Raw genomic sequence first — 16,002 nt, 5'->3', positions numbered from 1 at the left:
GCTGTAAACTAGCCTTTCGGACTAGCCTCTTTACTGTTCCACCAATCCTATCGCATGGGCCTTTCCTATGGGAAGTAGCAAAAAAATGCCACTTTGCTTTTATACCTAAGTCCTCTTCATGGTGGCTGAGGTTAATGAAGTTCTTTCTGTTTTTATATTGTGCAGCAGACCTATCTGAAAAGCAGGCTAATTTTGAAACCGAAGGGTGGTTTGCCTTAATTTTTTCAACAAGGATCTTTGCGGTAGTGTTGTGATCCAGGTAACCACTTACAAAGCAAAAACTTTCAGCTTGAACATTTCCATTTTTTGCCAGTATATAACAAAAGGATGAAGTGTGCATTGAGCACCTGAAAAGTGATAGATCTGGACCTCGTCTTGGACAACACAAGAAAATTTTTCTGAGAAATCGCAAGCACCAGAACTTCTACCTTATCCAAGGGTGCCCATATGGTAGGTCGGGGAGGGGCAAGTAGGGGCTCAACCCCCCCCTCCCCCCCCCCTAGAAATTAGAACTTCCTTGCTTTTAGTGCTTTAGAACATTTCTAATTTTGCCATTACCAAATAAGTTATTTTTAAAAATGTTAAATTTTAACTCTAATCTTAACTAAAAACTTAATTAACTCTAATCGGTACTGAAATCGGTTTCTACAGGGAAAATATCCTGCTAAATCATCAGGAAAATATCTGAACCCCCCTCACCCTTAAAATTTTGCCTATGGGCACCTATGCCCTTATCCAGAGCGTATTTTTTTATTTTAAAAACTCTGCTTGCTTACTGGCAATGAAATGGTGGCTCTTCAGGTGTTCCAAATTTTTCACAACACTTAACCAAAAATTCTTGCAAGGGGAGCGCACATTTCAATAAAAACTAAGATTAAAAAGTGAAAAAAAATTGCGTTGTTTCAGTGCAATTATTTGAAAATTCAGACCCTTATATTTGCCAAACACCTTTGAATAACAAAGAAACTTTTATTTTGTTAGAAAGCTGGTAAAAAGTACTTGAAATACCACAAATAATTTTTTTTTTTTTATCTGGTCCCCCACATGCATTTTTTTAGCGTTGAAAACTGGATTTTTTTGAAAATTTGCAACTTTGGGGGAGCATATCTCATAAAAAAGGGCAGAGTAACAAGCCATTTTTTTTATACAATGAGTAGCCATGCATATAAATATATGATGAAAAATAGAGCTTGTTATTCTAAACCCTTCATGGGTTTTTTAATTTTCTAAAGTGGTAAAAAAATAGTTTTTCATCGCAAACCTTGACCTTGAAAAATTGGTATTTTTTTAAAATCTGAAATTTATTGATATCATATATGAAAAGATTTTTTTCTTAGCTTTCCAATGAGCTATGTTTGAGCTCAAAAGCTTTGATAGAAAAAAAGTTGTTGTCCAGAAGACAAAGCATCAAAACGCCCTATTTTTACTGCTGCCAACAACAAAAATGACCTATATATCAAAGGGTAATTTTTTAAAAATAAAGTATTAATTTTTTGAGGTCTAGAAAATAAAAGGAATGCACATGCAAATTTTCATCAAGATCAAAAATGGTGATGCACACCCCATTTGTTGATTTAAAATGGAATGACCCGTATAATAGCTTATTAAGGTACCTACCTCTACATGCTTTCGAACAAGCTTGAAGGGTAACTAAGCATAAGATGCTTGTAGATGGCTTGCCATGCTGTTACTCCTGCAAGCTAGCTGGATAGCAATTGATGCTATCTTGCATAAAAAAGCTTAAAATAGCTTATTAAGCTACGTAGCACTACATGCTTTTGAACAAGCTTGAACAGCAAATAAGCATATCATGCTTGTAGATAGCTTGCCATGCTATTACTGTGTATGCTAGCTGAATAGCATGTGATGCTTGCTAGCATAAAAAAGCTTAAAATAGCTTGTTAAGCTACGTAGCACTACATGCTTTTGAACAAGCTTGAACAGCAAATTAGCATATGATGCTTGTAGATAGCTTGCCGTGCTATTACTGTGTATGCTAGCTGAATAGCATGTGATGCTTGCTAGCATAAAAAAGCATATCATAGCATGAATAATAGCAGACAAAGCAAAAAATAGCAAAAAATAGCATATTTCTGTTGCTAGTAATAGCGTGAATTTTTACCTGGGTGGATCCAATACATAATCAGGCACTGCGCATATGCACAGGAGCGTTCCGAACCTCTGCTATAAAAAGTCTGTATGACACGTGAACAACCTTTAAACAATAGACGACTTAAAATTTCTTTAAATTTTAATTTCAAAACAAATCCTTGTATCAATCATCCATTACACCTCCATATTTTCCATCTCTCTAATGTTGTTTTATTTCTACATCGTCCTTCGATGACCCCAAGATTTGGGATCCGAATGCGTCGGATCCTCTCAGACCTGCAGCTATCAGATTTCAAAACTGTCAACACAATAAAACTAATTGAACCATGGTGCGAAGTAATACATTCTATAAGCAATGACTTCTCAAAATTCCCCAAACAAACTACTGCCGATAGTTTATCAACAAACCTTTCATGAGATCAAAAGCAAGTACTCTGGCTATAAAGACATTTTCACTGACGGATCAAAAGCAAATGATCACGTCGGGTTTTCAACAATAATTAATGGTCAAGTTACGGCAGAAAAATTAAACACATCTTGCTCAGTATTTACTTCAGAAATAAAAGCTATGTTTTCATCTCTACAATCAATAGCCCTATTCGTTTACAAAAAGTGGGTGATATACACTGACTCAAAGAGCTCAGTGGAAGCCATCACTCACTGCAATAATAATAGCCATCCTTTAGTCATCCAGTCGTATCTTTTATATAAAAATCTTTTGCAAAACAATTTTGAAGTCCTCTTTTGTTGGATCCCTGGTCATGTGGGCATTACAGGTAATGAGGCAGCCGATGCAGCTGCCAGATCCGCAAACATCATGGTCGATAATAGTGTTCCTTTTGATGAAATTCAAAACGCAATCTCTGAATGTCTTAAAACACATTGGCAGCGGACCTGGAATCTTGAAACACTAAATAAATTACACTCGATCCAACCATCGGCTAAAGGTTTCAAATCATTACAACTTTCCAGAAGAGAACAAGTTTTATTAATTCGTCTTCGCATCGGTCATACCAGGTTCACCCATAAATACCTCTTATGCCGTGAACCAGCTCCAACTTGTATTAAATGCAACGTCAACCAGACAGTGTTGCACATTTTATGCAACTGCCCAAATTTTAATCATATACGTTTTAAGTATTTTAATAATTTTAACCCATCTTTGAAGGAGTTGCTGGGGGAACCACCCCATCGCAATTTGTACCTCATCCCCCGTGAGATTGGTTTCTCCTTTTTAATTTAGTGTTCGTTACGTCATTATGTGATTTCGTCCTTTCCATATTTTGCAAGACATTGTTTCGTCCATTTTTTCTTTATCTTCTATTTGTTTAAATGATTTTAACGTTTATATGTTTTTCGGCTCTCCTTTTTTAATACTAGTACTTGAAGTTTTATGCTTTTTACTTCAAAATATGCTTACGTCCACTTACTTGACTTTATTCTTGAATAAAAAATAAATTGTATATAATAAAAACTCGTTAGGCGCAGTATAGCCCTCTAGGGCTCTTGCGCCATGAAAACCAAATAAACCAACCAGCCAACCGCAGTGGTGGTCTCTGAAGAAACGATTACCTCGAATCCTACTGGTTCAAAACCTCCTTCCAAGGGCGTTCAATAAGCGTTGTTGATCCCAGAGCGATTCATTGACGAAGATACCATAAATTTATTTAAAGAATCACCACGCGGTATTGGTCATATTGAGAATTCATCCGTCTTAAAAACTTTGAAAAGAACTCGAAGGTGTTGCCTCATGGAGCTTGCTAGGGAAGAGATTTCAGAGGTGGGATGGGTAATGCAAACAATATATGCAAACAACACAGTATCCTGCAAACGATATCTTTCCAATCAGTATTCACCTGTTGCAGGTGAAGATGCCGTTCCATCCGATCATTCCATCCGAAGCCCTCAAAGACTTTGGTAACTTCCTGCCCCCCCCCCCTCCCCTCCAGCACCTCCAAAAAAAAAACGAGTCGAATGATCTATCCAGTTTAAGCTGCATCAGTTGATAACTGCAGAAGCTATTGTTTATAATGACGCCAATACACCATTGAAATCCAACTACTTTACAAAGCATGTTGTAGAAGCCACCGTTCAAACTCGGCGAATTACGCCTGTAAAACCTAAAAAGTTACCAGTACCAAGTCCTTTAAACTTCTCAGTTGGCCACAGCCTTTTAAAAGAAGGTGAAATATCGCAACAGGGAGTTAATGCCAAGTTTTGTCTTTTCTGTTGAGTACAAAAATTACCTAAAGACAAAACTTGATAAGAAAGCAAAAGAGAAAGAACAAGTGGTAGAAAAAGGTAGGAAAAATCAGAGAAAGTGAAGATTAAATTGTAGAAGGCAGCTGAAAGAGAAAAGAAGAAAGCAATGACGCAAGCAAAGGACAAACTATCAGTGAAGCAAAAATCCAAGACTCAACAATAGTGCTGTTAGACTCAAACATAGCAGGATATTTTATAGGTGTTTAAAATTTGTGTTTGTAAAATTTGATTAAATTGAATAGTTCCTAGCTTGTACTGTTACGTAAATCATTGTTCGGAATCAGTAGGTACCTACCTATCACTTGCTTTGTGATTTCGACCTAAGTATATTAGGTTTCCCATTTTAAAGTTAGAAATAAAATCAATTTGAACTTTAGCTGGCTTTGATTTCGGCCTAGGTGTTATTTTTTCTATTTTAAAGTTGGAAATAAAATTAATTTGATCTTGATACAAGATGTCAGTAATTGGTTCCTCACACTGTCAGTAATTGGTGCATGCATGTCAGTAATATGAGAAAAAAGATGCATCCAAATTGTAAGCGTAAAAATTAATTAATTTATCGTTTTGATAACTTTCATGGGCGAAATGGGGGAAAAAAAAACGATATTGGCCAAGTGGGGAAAAATTTTAAACTGTGAGGATCGATTGATAAATGGGCGAGAAATTGTTAAAAAACCAAAAAGTTCTTCTTAAAGTGTCAGTAATTGGTGCTTTTACCCTACTAGGAGTCCTCTTTCACCCCCAAAAAAATTGACGCAAATCTTTGACCCCACGGTCGTGCCGTCCCCTAGTTTGACAAAAACTCATGCCACCGTATTTAGTTATAGAACCTATGTGAAAATTCGATAAAGAAAATGCCGATAAGGGTTAACTATTTATTTTTGTGCACCTTTTAGCCCCTGACAACCCCGATTCAGGTCCGGAAAAAGGTAGACAACCATACTTTAGCGTTTTGTTTACAGCTTTTACTCTTAATTTATGACAAAAATTTTGGAAATTCGTTGAGGGTAAATTACTCCTTTTTGTACACCTTTTAGCCACTGACAACCCTAATTAGGAACCGAAAAAATGTAGGCAACCTTAGTTTAGCACATCATTTGGAGCTTTTACTCTTCAGCCAGGTCAACAATTTTTGGAAATTCGATGATGGTAAATTACTAATTTTTTGATACTTTTTAACCCCTGAGAGCCCTAATTAGGAACCTGAATAAGGTAGGCAACCCAACTTTTGCGTTTTATTTACAGCTTTTACTCTTCATTTATGACGACAATTTTTGGAAACTCGATGTGGGTAAATTACAGAAATTTGGGCACCTTTTAGCCCCTGACAACCCTGATTAGGGACCGGAAAATGGCAGGCATTTAGCTCTTTTTGTCTACAGCTTTTACTCTTAATTAATGACAACAGATTTTGGAAACTCGATGAAGGTAAATTAGACTTAAAAAGAAAAAAAAAAAGAGTTTTTTCTAGAGGGTAAATAGCACAGCTTATGGTCATATATATTACGTTTTGTTTTAAAAAAGATTTTTATTCACTTTAACATAAACAAAATACTCTTAAATGCGGATTTTCAAAGAACCCACATGGAGTTTTCACAGTGGTTTTTTATTGCGTAGAGCAATTTAAGCTGGCAAATATTTTTGAGAGAGTTAGATTCTTGAAATATATCATCTGTATATTATGGGCGTTTGCAGTATGCTTGCTTTAAATCAATCTGTCCACTAATTTGCGCGAAACGAAAAGCGAAACTGAATCTGTTATTTTGCGAAACTTATCTATTGGTAGCGCTGCAACTCATGAGTCCTCGGTAGTATAGTGGTCAGTATCCCCGCCTGTCACGCGGGAGACCGGGGTTCGATTCCCCGCCGGGGAGGACTTTTTTTGATGCAAACTTTTTATTTTGTTCTTGATTTCCTTGCCAGTCGGTTGCTTTTTCGAGAATTCTGATTCATATTTCGCAATTTGTGTTGACTCAACAGCAATAGATGCGTTAGAGAGAAAAAAAATGGGTGTTGAACAAAAACCCATGTAAATTCCTATACCTCAATGCTCAGACAAAATTGATGCTAAAAGTTGCAGTTGTCCGTGAGATTTCCTAAAACCAAAGAACCTACTGAAAATAGAAGGTAAAAGATTCGAATATGGAGTACCTTTTGCAGGAGTGCCTCCCAAAGAGCAAGTGCGCACCCTCCTATGTTTTCTGGCAAAAAAAACCCCTAAAGCAAGACCCCCCCCCCCCCCCCGCCAAAATGAAAAATGTCCCTTAAAACGCCCCCTCCCCCCAAAAAAAAATTTAATGGCGCAATCTGCGCCATGACTTCCCCCCGTAGGTGGGTACCCCTGCCTTTTGTTTTTCTCAATTGCAACTGATATTATTTTGAAAAAAAAAAAAAAAACACTGAGCGTGAAAATAAATTTAGGATTCTATCTAGGATTAGGATCATTTTCCGTTTGGAAAAAAAAATCATGGCTACCCCATATTAGAAAGTAAGGTCATATTGGGTGTCTTTTACACTAATTACCTTTGCGTTCAATGTAGCATGAAGTGAAACATCGCATGAGGCCATAGGTACCGACGGTGAAGTGCACTCTCACCCCTTGGCTTTTAAAAAGCTAAATTAATTTGTTTTATTTTTTCCCTAGGTGAAAAATAGTATTAATTTAATTTTCTTTTTTTTTAATTAAAAACGTTTTTGAATTTTTTTTTTCAATAATTTTATTGATATAAATAAAGTTAAATTTATTAAAAACAAAGGACAAAATACTTAAAGAACTACAAAATATTTCACGAAAAACATTAACCTCATGTTTATGCCTACGAGTGTCAGGAGAGCGGTGCAAGGGGTGAACCCCCTGGCTTTTGAAATAACATTTAATTAGTCAATATATATATATATATATATATATATATATATATATATATACAAAATTACGAAAAATATTAATCACTCATTATGTCTGTGAGTGCCGGTTGGAGGGTAAACTTTTAAAAATAACATAGAATAAATTGAGAAGAAGCAAAATACTTAAAAAGCCAAAAAAAAAAAAAAAACACATACACACACACAATGTAAAAATATTAATTTCGCATTAATGTCTCTGAGTGCCGTCATGGAGTGCAACTTTCATCCTCCTAGCTTGAAAAAGCATAACATTCACTTGAATTTTGACGTCTAGAGTTCAAATTAGGTTTTTCGCAATCTCGAACTGCGATAGGACCCTATTCGTTGGGTTTCTTGTTTCTACAAATGTTTCCTATCGCAATAGGGAAGTATCAACCTATCAAATATTCCAATTTTAACTATTGCACAATGTTGACAGGCTTACAAAACACAAAAATTCACCATGGCCGGATTTTTAAAACCAACGATTGATTTTTTATGAATTTTTTAAAGAGCGATGCGCAAAAAAGAGGTGTGGCCTAAAACGTCAGCAGCTGACGTCATTTCCCTGTTCCGATCAGAGCTCCATTTCCATGCCGTGTTGCGCCTACCAGGAGGTGAATAGCACTGTCTTTTCGAGCCTTTTTAAAGCATTTAACCAGCATTTTTTCCATCATGGGGCTAGGATTCACGAAAGGTAAATCCAATAACCTTCCTCAAGCAATGTCATTCATGGTGTTTGACTTTTTTCGAAAGGACGAGAGATTTAATGTCCTAGAAGTACGGGGAGTGAGACAACAAAGTTTCACCATTGTTATTCTTTAAAATTGTACGTACATATCCGTCTATGTTTGCAGTTCATATTATTCGCATTAGTTTCCCTTATCAAGATTGATCATTTCCATTTGTGTGTCGATGGTTTTTTTATCTGAATATATAAATTACAATGTAAGAGCGCTATTCCAGTTCTTACTTGGCGGCTTTTAATGAGGCGCGCATTTTGTAACAACCCTACTGCAAGTGATTCCAGTACTAAGTTTTAGAGCAGTTTTTGCATGAAAATTTTTCGCTTTGTTGGCAATAAAAGTTGATCTGCGCTTTTTTTTTTTTTTTTTGTTTGGAAAATTGTTTTAAATCCATTAATACATGTTAATTATCCTTGAGTTTTTGTGCAACTTAGCAAAAAAAGGAAAAATATATTTTTTTGCTCTTTTGATAAAAATAATAAATTTGAAAATGGTGTTCATTTCATAAAATAAGTAAATTTTTGCATGTGAGAAAGGTCTTGTATATATAGAAACGCTTCTGGTGATAAACTGAAAATGTATTTTTAAATAATCAATTTGTAATAGTTAAAATTTGAAGATAGTTTGAATGTTAAAAAGAAAGTATTAATAGTTTTTGCATTGTTATTAAATAAGTAATAGATGCATTAATAGTAATGCATCTATTACTTTCTATTTAAGTTTATTGTGCAGGGTTTAAATTCCTGTGTTTACTTGCATTTTTTTAAAAATATCTCATATGCTTATTAAACATTTATTTATGAACAGTTGTGAACATATATTTCAAACTGTATTTCTCACTTGACATAGTTTTTAATTAAAATGCAGTGCAAATTTTCATTTTCAAATTTTAATTAATAAACACACTTAAAAACACTTCTTTCGAAGATCCTGCTGGGACGGAACAATAACAAATCGCTTGTGAGGAGTTTTTTTAGATGTAGATACGTATCCAGGAACGAAGCAATACTTGTAATTGATTCTACTAGCCATGACAAAGAAAATCAAATTAAAAACAATCGCAGAATGCATTAAACCCTACAGACAGCAAAGGATTTTCACTAGCCTTTTATGCGCGCTGCTGTTAGAAGGCTCTTGTTTTCCCGCGCCTTCCCCCAAAGATCGCCAAGCACTTCTTTGTCCTAGCCAACCCCGCCGCCTCGCAGCGCGGCAGTGACGTCAGTCAAAGGACTTACAAGCAAATGACGTCACTCGCGCGTGAACTTTAAAAAATTATTTAAAAAAAAAGTATTAGTCGTATCGTAAAAATTTTTTCGCAGATGATGTTCATGTATGTTACTCTATCATATAAAAATAAAATTAGAAAATCGAATACTTCCCTATTCCAACTGCAAAAATCCTAATTTGAATTCACAATTCAAATGAATGTTAAGGGCAAAAGGATGCTTCTTCCTTGATGCTGCTTTTGTCTAAAGAGGATTAGTTGGTTGGTTGGTTTGATTGGGTTTTTTGGCGCAAAAGCTTTAATCGGCTATACTGCCCCAAACGATTGTTAAACTGTGGAAAGAAGAGCCAAAAAAGTGAATTTTGTTTAGGAGCAAAAGGACATAAAACTTCTCAAGTTTTGAAAATAAAATACCGAAAAAAAAACCACATAAACGAAGTTTTAAATTTTGACTGACAAACCGAAAGAAATATCTCAGAAACAATTTTGCGTAATATGAAAAATGTAAACGAAACAATGACAAGACAAAAAACAAGGACATAAGGACGAGCACTAAATTGAAGACAGAAAGCCAATCTCCTGAAGGAAAGGGAGCAATTTCGGATGGGGTATGTCCCCTAACAGTTCCTTCAAAAATGGATGGAGCTAATTGAAAAATTTTAAACAAAAAATGATCAATGATCGAAATTTTGACAGTCGGATTGGATATGCTACACTGATTGACAATAAAGAGGATTATGTTAAACGAGAGGGTCGTGTGTAAATAAAGTCGATTAAAGATGACAGGGCTAACACCGCCCAGGAGGAGGGACATGGACACCACCGCATAGGAGAAGGTACATGCTCTTGGGGGCCCCAGAGGTGTTGCATTATAAGCACTGAAAAAGAAAATCAAAGGGATATCAACTATACAGTCAAGTGAAAACAATGAACAATTGCGATTTCTCAAAAGGGACAAACTTCAAGATACTTCTATTTAATATATATATATATATATATATATATATATATATATATATATATATATATATATATATATATATATATATATATATATATATATATATATATATATATATATCACGAAAAATATTGATCTCTTGTTTATGTCTATGATAACCGGTATTTGCGTGCAGTTTCATTCATTGGCTTTCCAAAGTAAATGTTTATAACTCTTAAGACTTTCACTTTCGTACCACTCTGTGCATGCGAGTACCCCCCTGTATTTGATTCTGCCGACGCCATGGACGCCCATATAGGGGGTAAATGGGGGCTCAAGTCCAATCCTCCCACCCCCTTAAAAATGAGAACTTTCTTGTTTTTTAGTATTTTCTTCGCAAAAATGTAAAAACGTTTCTTCTCCAGCCATTAATGAATAAGTTATTAAAAATGTCAAATTTTAATAACTTTAATCTGTACTGAAATCGGTTTCCATGGAGAAAATATCCTGCTAAACCATGGGGGAAATGTCTGAGCCCCCCTTAAAATTCTGCCCCCCCCCCTTGCGACGCCCTTGCATCAGCACAAATTTGCGTTTGTCTGTTTTACTTGAAACTTGTCGTTTGTTTGTTTTTGTTTTTAAACAATCGAGTTGGTCATCATTTGGTAAGGAAAAAACTCAACACAAATAATAAATAATAGAATGTTAGAGAAGAAAAGGCTTGCATTGAATTTTGGGGTGCGTAAAATTTCGAAGCACTACAGGAGATGGACTTTTTTTTTTCGATGTCTATTAACTACTTTGATAGCTCAGTGCAGTGCTTTTGCCATATTTAACATGGCGTCTGAAATATTTTCCTTTCTTTTTGAATTTACATCCTCTTTCAATTTTGATCATGAATTTTCTCAAAATGTGCGTTGTGAAATCTTGTGGTAATTTCAAAGTGCAAAGATATTTTACTCGATCTTAATGACTTTGGTGCTAATTATTAGTAGAAATTTTTCGATATGCATATGGTGTTAAAATTTCTACTGAATTGAAGAAGTTTTAAGCAAGTAGAAAAAATATTTAAAAAAAAAAAAAAAGTACGTATAGTGTTAACGTTTAGAAACAAGTCAACAGATGGCAGCACCACTGAGCATGGTTTTGATTTCTCCTCTATGTTAGTTTTGCATAAAAATAGAAAAAATAAGTAAATAGAATTCTGAAAGAAATGATAATGTGAAATAAAAAAAAATCTCTGAAGAATTTCAGAAAAAATTCAATAAATGTAAAAAAATCAGATCTTTGAAAGTGGAAAAACTGTCTAGCCCTCCCCTCCGCCAAAAACTTTCGACTGAGGGAACAGTTCGATTCCCAGAAAACAGTTCGCATTTTGAATGATCTCGGCAAGCACAACTAAAACTCAAAGAAAGACATTCCATGACAATTGTTCTGATAATGTTTTATTTTATTTTTTTTTTAATTTTAATACAAATGTAATGAAATAATGGTGGCAACGTAGCTTATGGTCTCCAGACAGCTGAGAAGAGTGACGTATCCAGGGGGTGGGATTTGGGGATATATCCCCCTCTAACTCATAAATTTCTCAGGAAATACTACGAAACGTTCGGTTGAGTTCGAAATGTTGAAGAAATTTTTCAAAGAAAGGATAAGCTGAACAGGAAGTCAATAAAAGTTTTTTAAGAATCACAGAAGCAGTGTTCGTTTTAAACGGGGTTTTCTCTAAAAGCGAAATAAGAAACGTTACATTGTACTGCCAATCAAATACTTCGTATCTGGGATCTTGTTAATTAAGAATTCGTTATGAGCGAGTTTGACTGTGATAAGGCAATAAGCAGCCGAAGCGATATGGTATTGAAGTTAGGGGCGCTCCGATGGGAGTTCATTGTGACCTCCCAAGAATTTCCTCATTCGGCGAATTTTGTCCTACAATTTGGCAAAATTTGAAAATCTATTCTGCAAAATTATCATTATTCGGCGAAAATGGAGTTCTATTCGGCAAAATTTGGAGTTCCATTCTTCAAAATTGTCATCTTTCGGGAAAATTTGGAGTTCCATTCCGCAAAGTTATCTTTATTCGGCAAAATTTGGAGTTCCAGTCGGCAGATTGAGACCTGCCCTTCTAAAAATTTTCAGTTCGGTGCGCCCCGATTGAAGTTCTTCAATTTCTGTTATTTAAAGAATTTTATGACTGATGTAAATCTTCGAAGTTTAAATCTAAGAAACAGGGCATTAGAACAATATATTAACATTGTTTATTAAGAGGAATAACAATGGTTCGCTTAACAGTTAGAACTTGGCTCTACAACCAAGTTTATTATTTCTGAAATGTTAGCTTAAGTAATTGCAGAATGTAAAGAAATGTTTTACAAGTTCTGGTTGAATTGCAAACACTTTACGTTGACATATAATTGTATTGAAAAGAATATGTAAAGTAGAAGTTGTTTACTATTTGAATGTGCTTTAGGGTTTATCATTAAAATATGTTTCACTGCTAGTCTACTGACGACATGTCCATGTCATGTCATGTTACATGAGCCTTGATTATGGAAATCATTTACATATCAACAAATTAGAACAGGTTTCAGGTAGCAGTGTACAGTTTGACCATGGATTGTATGTAATTTGGCAATCTGCCAAGTAAAGACGATTCCATCTGAATGAATCTAGCAGGGGAGAAGGGAAAATAACGATGGGATTTTGATTCACGCGTTTTATAATGTCACTAGTGCCTTATTCATTTACTACATTCTCTAAAATAAAATAAGAAGAAACAAAAATAGTTTCCATGGAAACAACGAAAAGAAAATAAAATATTTTCATTTCGTTCAGGAACGTAAAAGCAAAATGGTAAGCTCAAAACTTTGTTGCAAATAAATAAATCAATTAGTTTTTGCCGTGAGAATATAGATCGAATATACTTTAGATTTAAAAAATGTTGCTATGAGCAAATTTTCATTTTTACAAAACTGAGGCTAAATAATTGAGAGGCAAAAGTGCACATCTAAAACAAACCAACTAACACCCCTATAAACCAATAGGTGTGTCCATTTCCGCCTATAAACCGGACATTAGAGCCTTTCCATGTAATTGATGGTCAAACAGGATATATGTCGTTTCGGTGAGCGTTAATGTGCAGAGAAATGCATTACATGACCGTTATTAATTGTGCAAGCTATTGTTTAGTAAAACGGCTTCTAAGTGTTCGAATAATTTAATTTCTTTTGTTTTAAAATTAATCTTTTTGCATTTGGCGTCATTTTAGATCTTATTCGTTTTAACTTTTCGTGAACTATGGGGTCAAGAAGTCAATGCATTTAAGTGAAGAAAACGAAAATGCTACACAAAATTGTTTTAGTCCTTTTCTCTTATACAACAAGTTCAGAAAATTTCAAAAAAAAAAAAAAAGTTTATCTGGCTCAGGGTCAAAAATATGTAGCTAACACGAAGGAAACTAGTATGTTGTGGCAATCACGAAAATTTCTTCTATATTTTTCTTATAATTCTGATTCCCCCCCCCCCCCCCCATGCTTAACGAGGAAGCAATATTCCCAACAAAAACAAAATTTCACGTGCAAAAACTTGACGACCATCCCTATTCCCGATTTATCTGCAAAGCAAAGAATGAAAATTGAAAATTATTTTAAAAGCCTTGCTTTAAATAATTACAAACATTTATTTGTTAACAAACACGAGATAGCAACAGTTAAAAATTTTAAATCATTGAGATAATATTTCCGATCATTTCCATGCAATTAAAAGCACGGTATAAACGCAGACGACAGTCGATTACGATTTATCTTTCTTATAGTTGCAATTATAAAGCTATTTTTATTCACACAAATAAAATTAAAAAAAAATCCCCCCTCCCCCATGGAGCGATAGGCGCCAAAATCGAACCAATGCCTGTTTACATATGGATTCATATTTATTCCAAATTTCATCCAGAACGTAGCATTACTTCTTGAGATATGGCACTTACAATGGAAAAAAAAAAAGAACGTTCGATTGCGCCATCCCCTTTTCAGCTGTTGACGCCAAAATAGAATAATTCCTAACGCTCTAAGGGCTACATGTCGATAAATTTTTGTTTGATTACGTTCATTATTTCTTGAGATACAGCAGTCACGATTGACGACAAAAGTCCTTAGTTTTTTACTTCATTGATTCTTAAAACTATGAATATTTTTAAATGTTGCTCGTGTATTCTCCAAATGAAAGTAACAAGTTTTGTTTTGGCAACGCGATGTTGTCATAAATCTATGTCAAATTATTGCCGCTGCGATACTTCCATTCTTGATTGCGTGCTTAAACTATTATTATATTTACACATATATTGACGCTATGCACTATTTTCTGTAAGACTAATCCATTATCTTCACTTAGTCCTAAGAAAGTATCTATTGTTTTCTGAAAAATAGAATGTGTTTCAAAATTAAAACTAAATGGAAAATATGAAGTCGTGAATAATAATATTGTATTCAAGGGGGAAAAAAACACTTATTTTGCAATGACAAAATCTGCATAATGAATGACTAAAATACAAAAGATTGTATGGCAATGTAAAAAAAAAAAAAAAAAACACACACACACACACACAGGTGTTTGGCTAAAATGGGAGAATCCGGTCTGCAAGGTCGGAAGTGTTGCGTGTACATTTTAGCCTTCGAATCACGTTTCGAATTGATGCGGAATCGCAGGTTGAAAGAACTGAACAATTCAAAGTAGAAGTCGTGATTTCATAGCGTAGCCTAGTGCTGGACGTTGTAGGGCAGTGGCTTCGAAACATTTTATACCCGCTACACGCTTTTTTTCGTGAAGAAATTTAAGTGCTATGATCGCCTCTTAAAATTTTTAAATAATCCAATTTCGAATTTTGCAGTGGACATAAGAAGTACCAATGAACAGAAAAACATCAGTACTAAATAAAAATGTCGTTCGAAGTAAATCAAAAATTTATGAATACAAATTTGACATCATGGAAATGGCTACTACAGAACAACTCACTCTGTGATTTGCATTAATGTCTAACTTAAGTAATACTTCTTGGTTTTTCATTTCTTTCTACGTGGGTCAGAACTTGGAATACCCGCAAGACTTTAAAAAAAAATCATTTAAAAAAAAAACAAACAAAAACCTTATGCATACGAATAAAAATTACTGCCATTCACTAAGCTTAAAAGCAATGCATACGTTACGGTGTATGTTTGTTCCTGGTCCCTTTTAGATGGCGCTGACGCTTTCGGGCCTTGACAATTAATGACTTTTCTGTGTTGAACCGATGCAACTATGATCCGCTCTGTGCATCCAGTAATCAGTGACAAGTTTCAAAGTTGGTTTATTTTTTATTGAACGTCACCCGTTTTGACCGTAAGAGGCGCTGAACGGAACCCTGCATCCACCAATCAATGGCAGCGTAATGGAAAACACGGGTTCCCTGTAGCGCCCTCTTTGTTGAGATGATTTTCAGCGATTGTCACGGCCTATAAGCGTAAGCGAAATTTAGTGGGGCAATGGTTTGTTTTATCTTTTTCATTGGCTGCAGCTCCCCCTGTTGTTTATCCGAATTGTGAATTAGCTTTTAAAACGATTTTCAATTTTCACTCTTGATTTCGCTTTTGTGACCATCAGAACTTGGAAGAGATTATTGTTCCTCTTCCGTGTTTTCGATGTCAGCTAAAAACTCGAACATTTAAAAATTTTATGTGTTCTGGTCTGCGAAATTTATCTTGTTATGAAGTGAAGCCCTAGTGGTAGTTTTTTTCTTTTAATTTCTAATTTAATAATAGTGTTTGTATGACGTTCATTCGTAAAAAGAAAACGTGGCAAAA

General features: G+C 34.8%; 1 protein-coding gene and 1 non-coding gene across 2 annotated transcripts; both read left to right on the top strand.

Moving 5' to 3' along the window:
• Positions 1–2,638: 2,638 nt before the first annotated feature.
• On the top strand, positions 2,639–3,355 carry LOC129230144 (uncharacterized; the record flags this gene model as incomplete). Its single annotated transcript, XM_054864548.1, has 3 exons — positions 2,639–2,746; positions 2,799–2,808; positions 2,910–3,355. Coding segments are annotated over 3 exons (564 nt in total), but the record flags the coding sequence as incomplete, so codon positions are not given.
• Positions 3,356–6,176: 2,821 nt separating this feature from the next.
• Positions 6,177–6,248, top strand: Trnad-guc (transfer RNA aspartic acid (anticodon GUC)). Its single transcript has one exon. It is a non-coding gene; the product is annotated as a tRNA-Asp (tRNA).
• The last annotated feature ends 9,754 nt before the right edge of the window (positions 6,249–16,002 follow it).

The sequence above is a fragment of the Uloborus diversus genome, chromosome 9 (assembly GCF_026930045.1).
Source record: "Uloborus diversus isolate 005 chromosome 9, Udiv.v.3.1, whole genome shotgun sequence".
Lineage (NCBI taxonomy): Eukaryota > Metazoa > Arthropoda > Arachnida > Araneae > Uloboridae > Uloborus > Uloborus diversus.
Note: the sequence above shows the minus strand (reverse complement) of the source record. Positions and strands in the feature narration are given on the sequence as shown.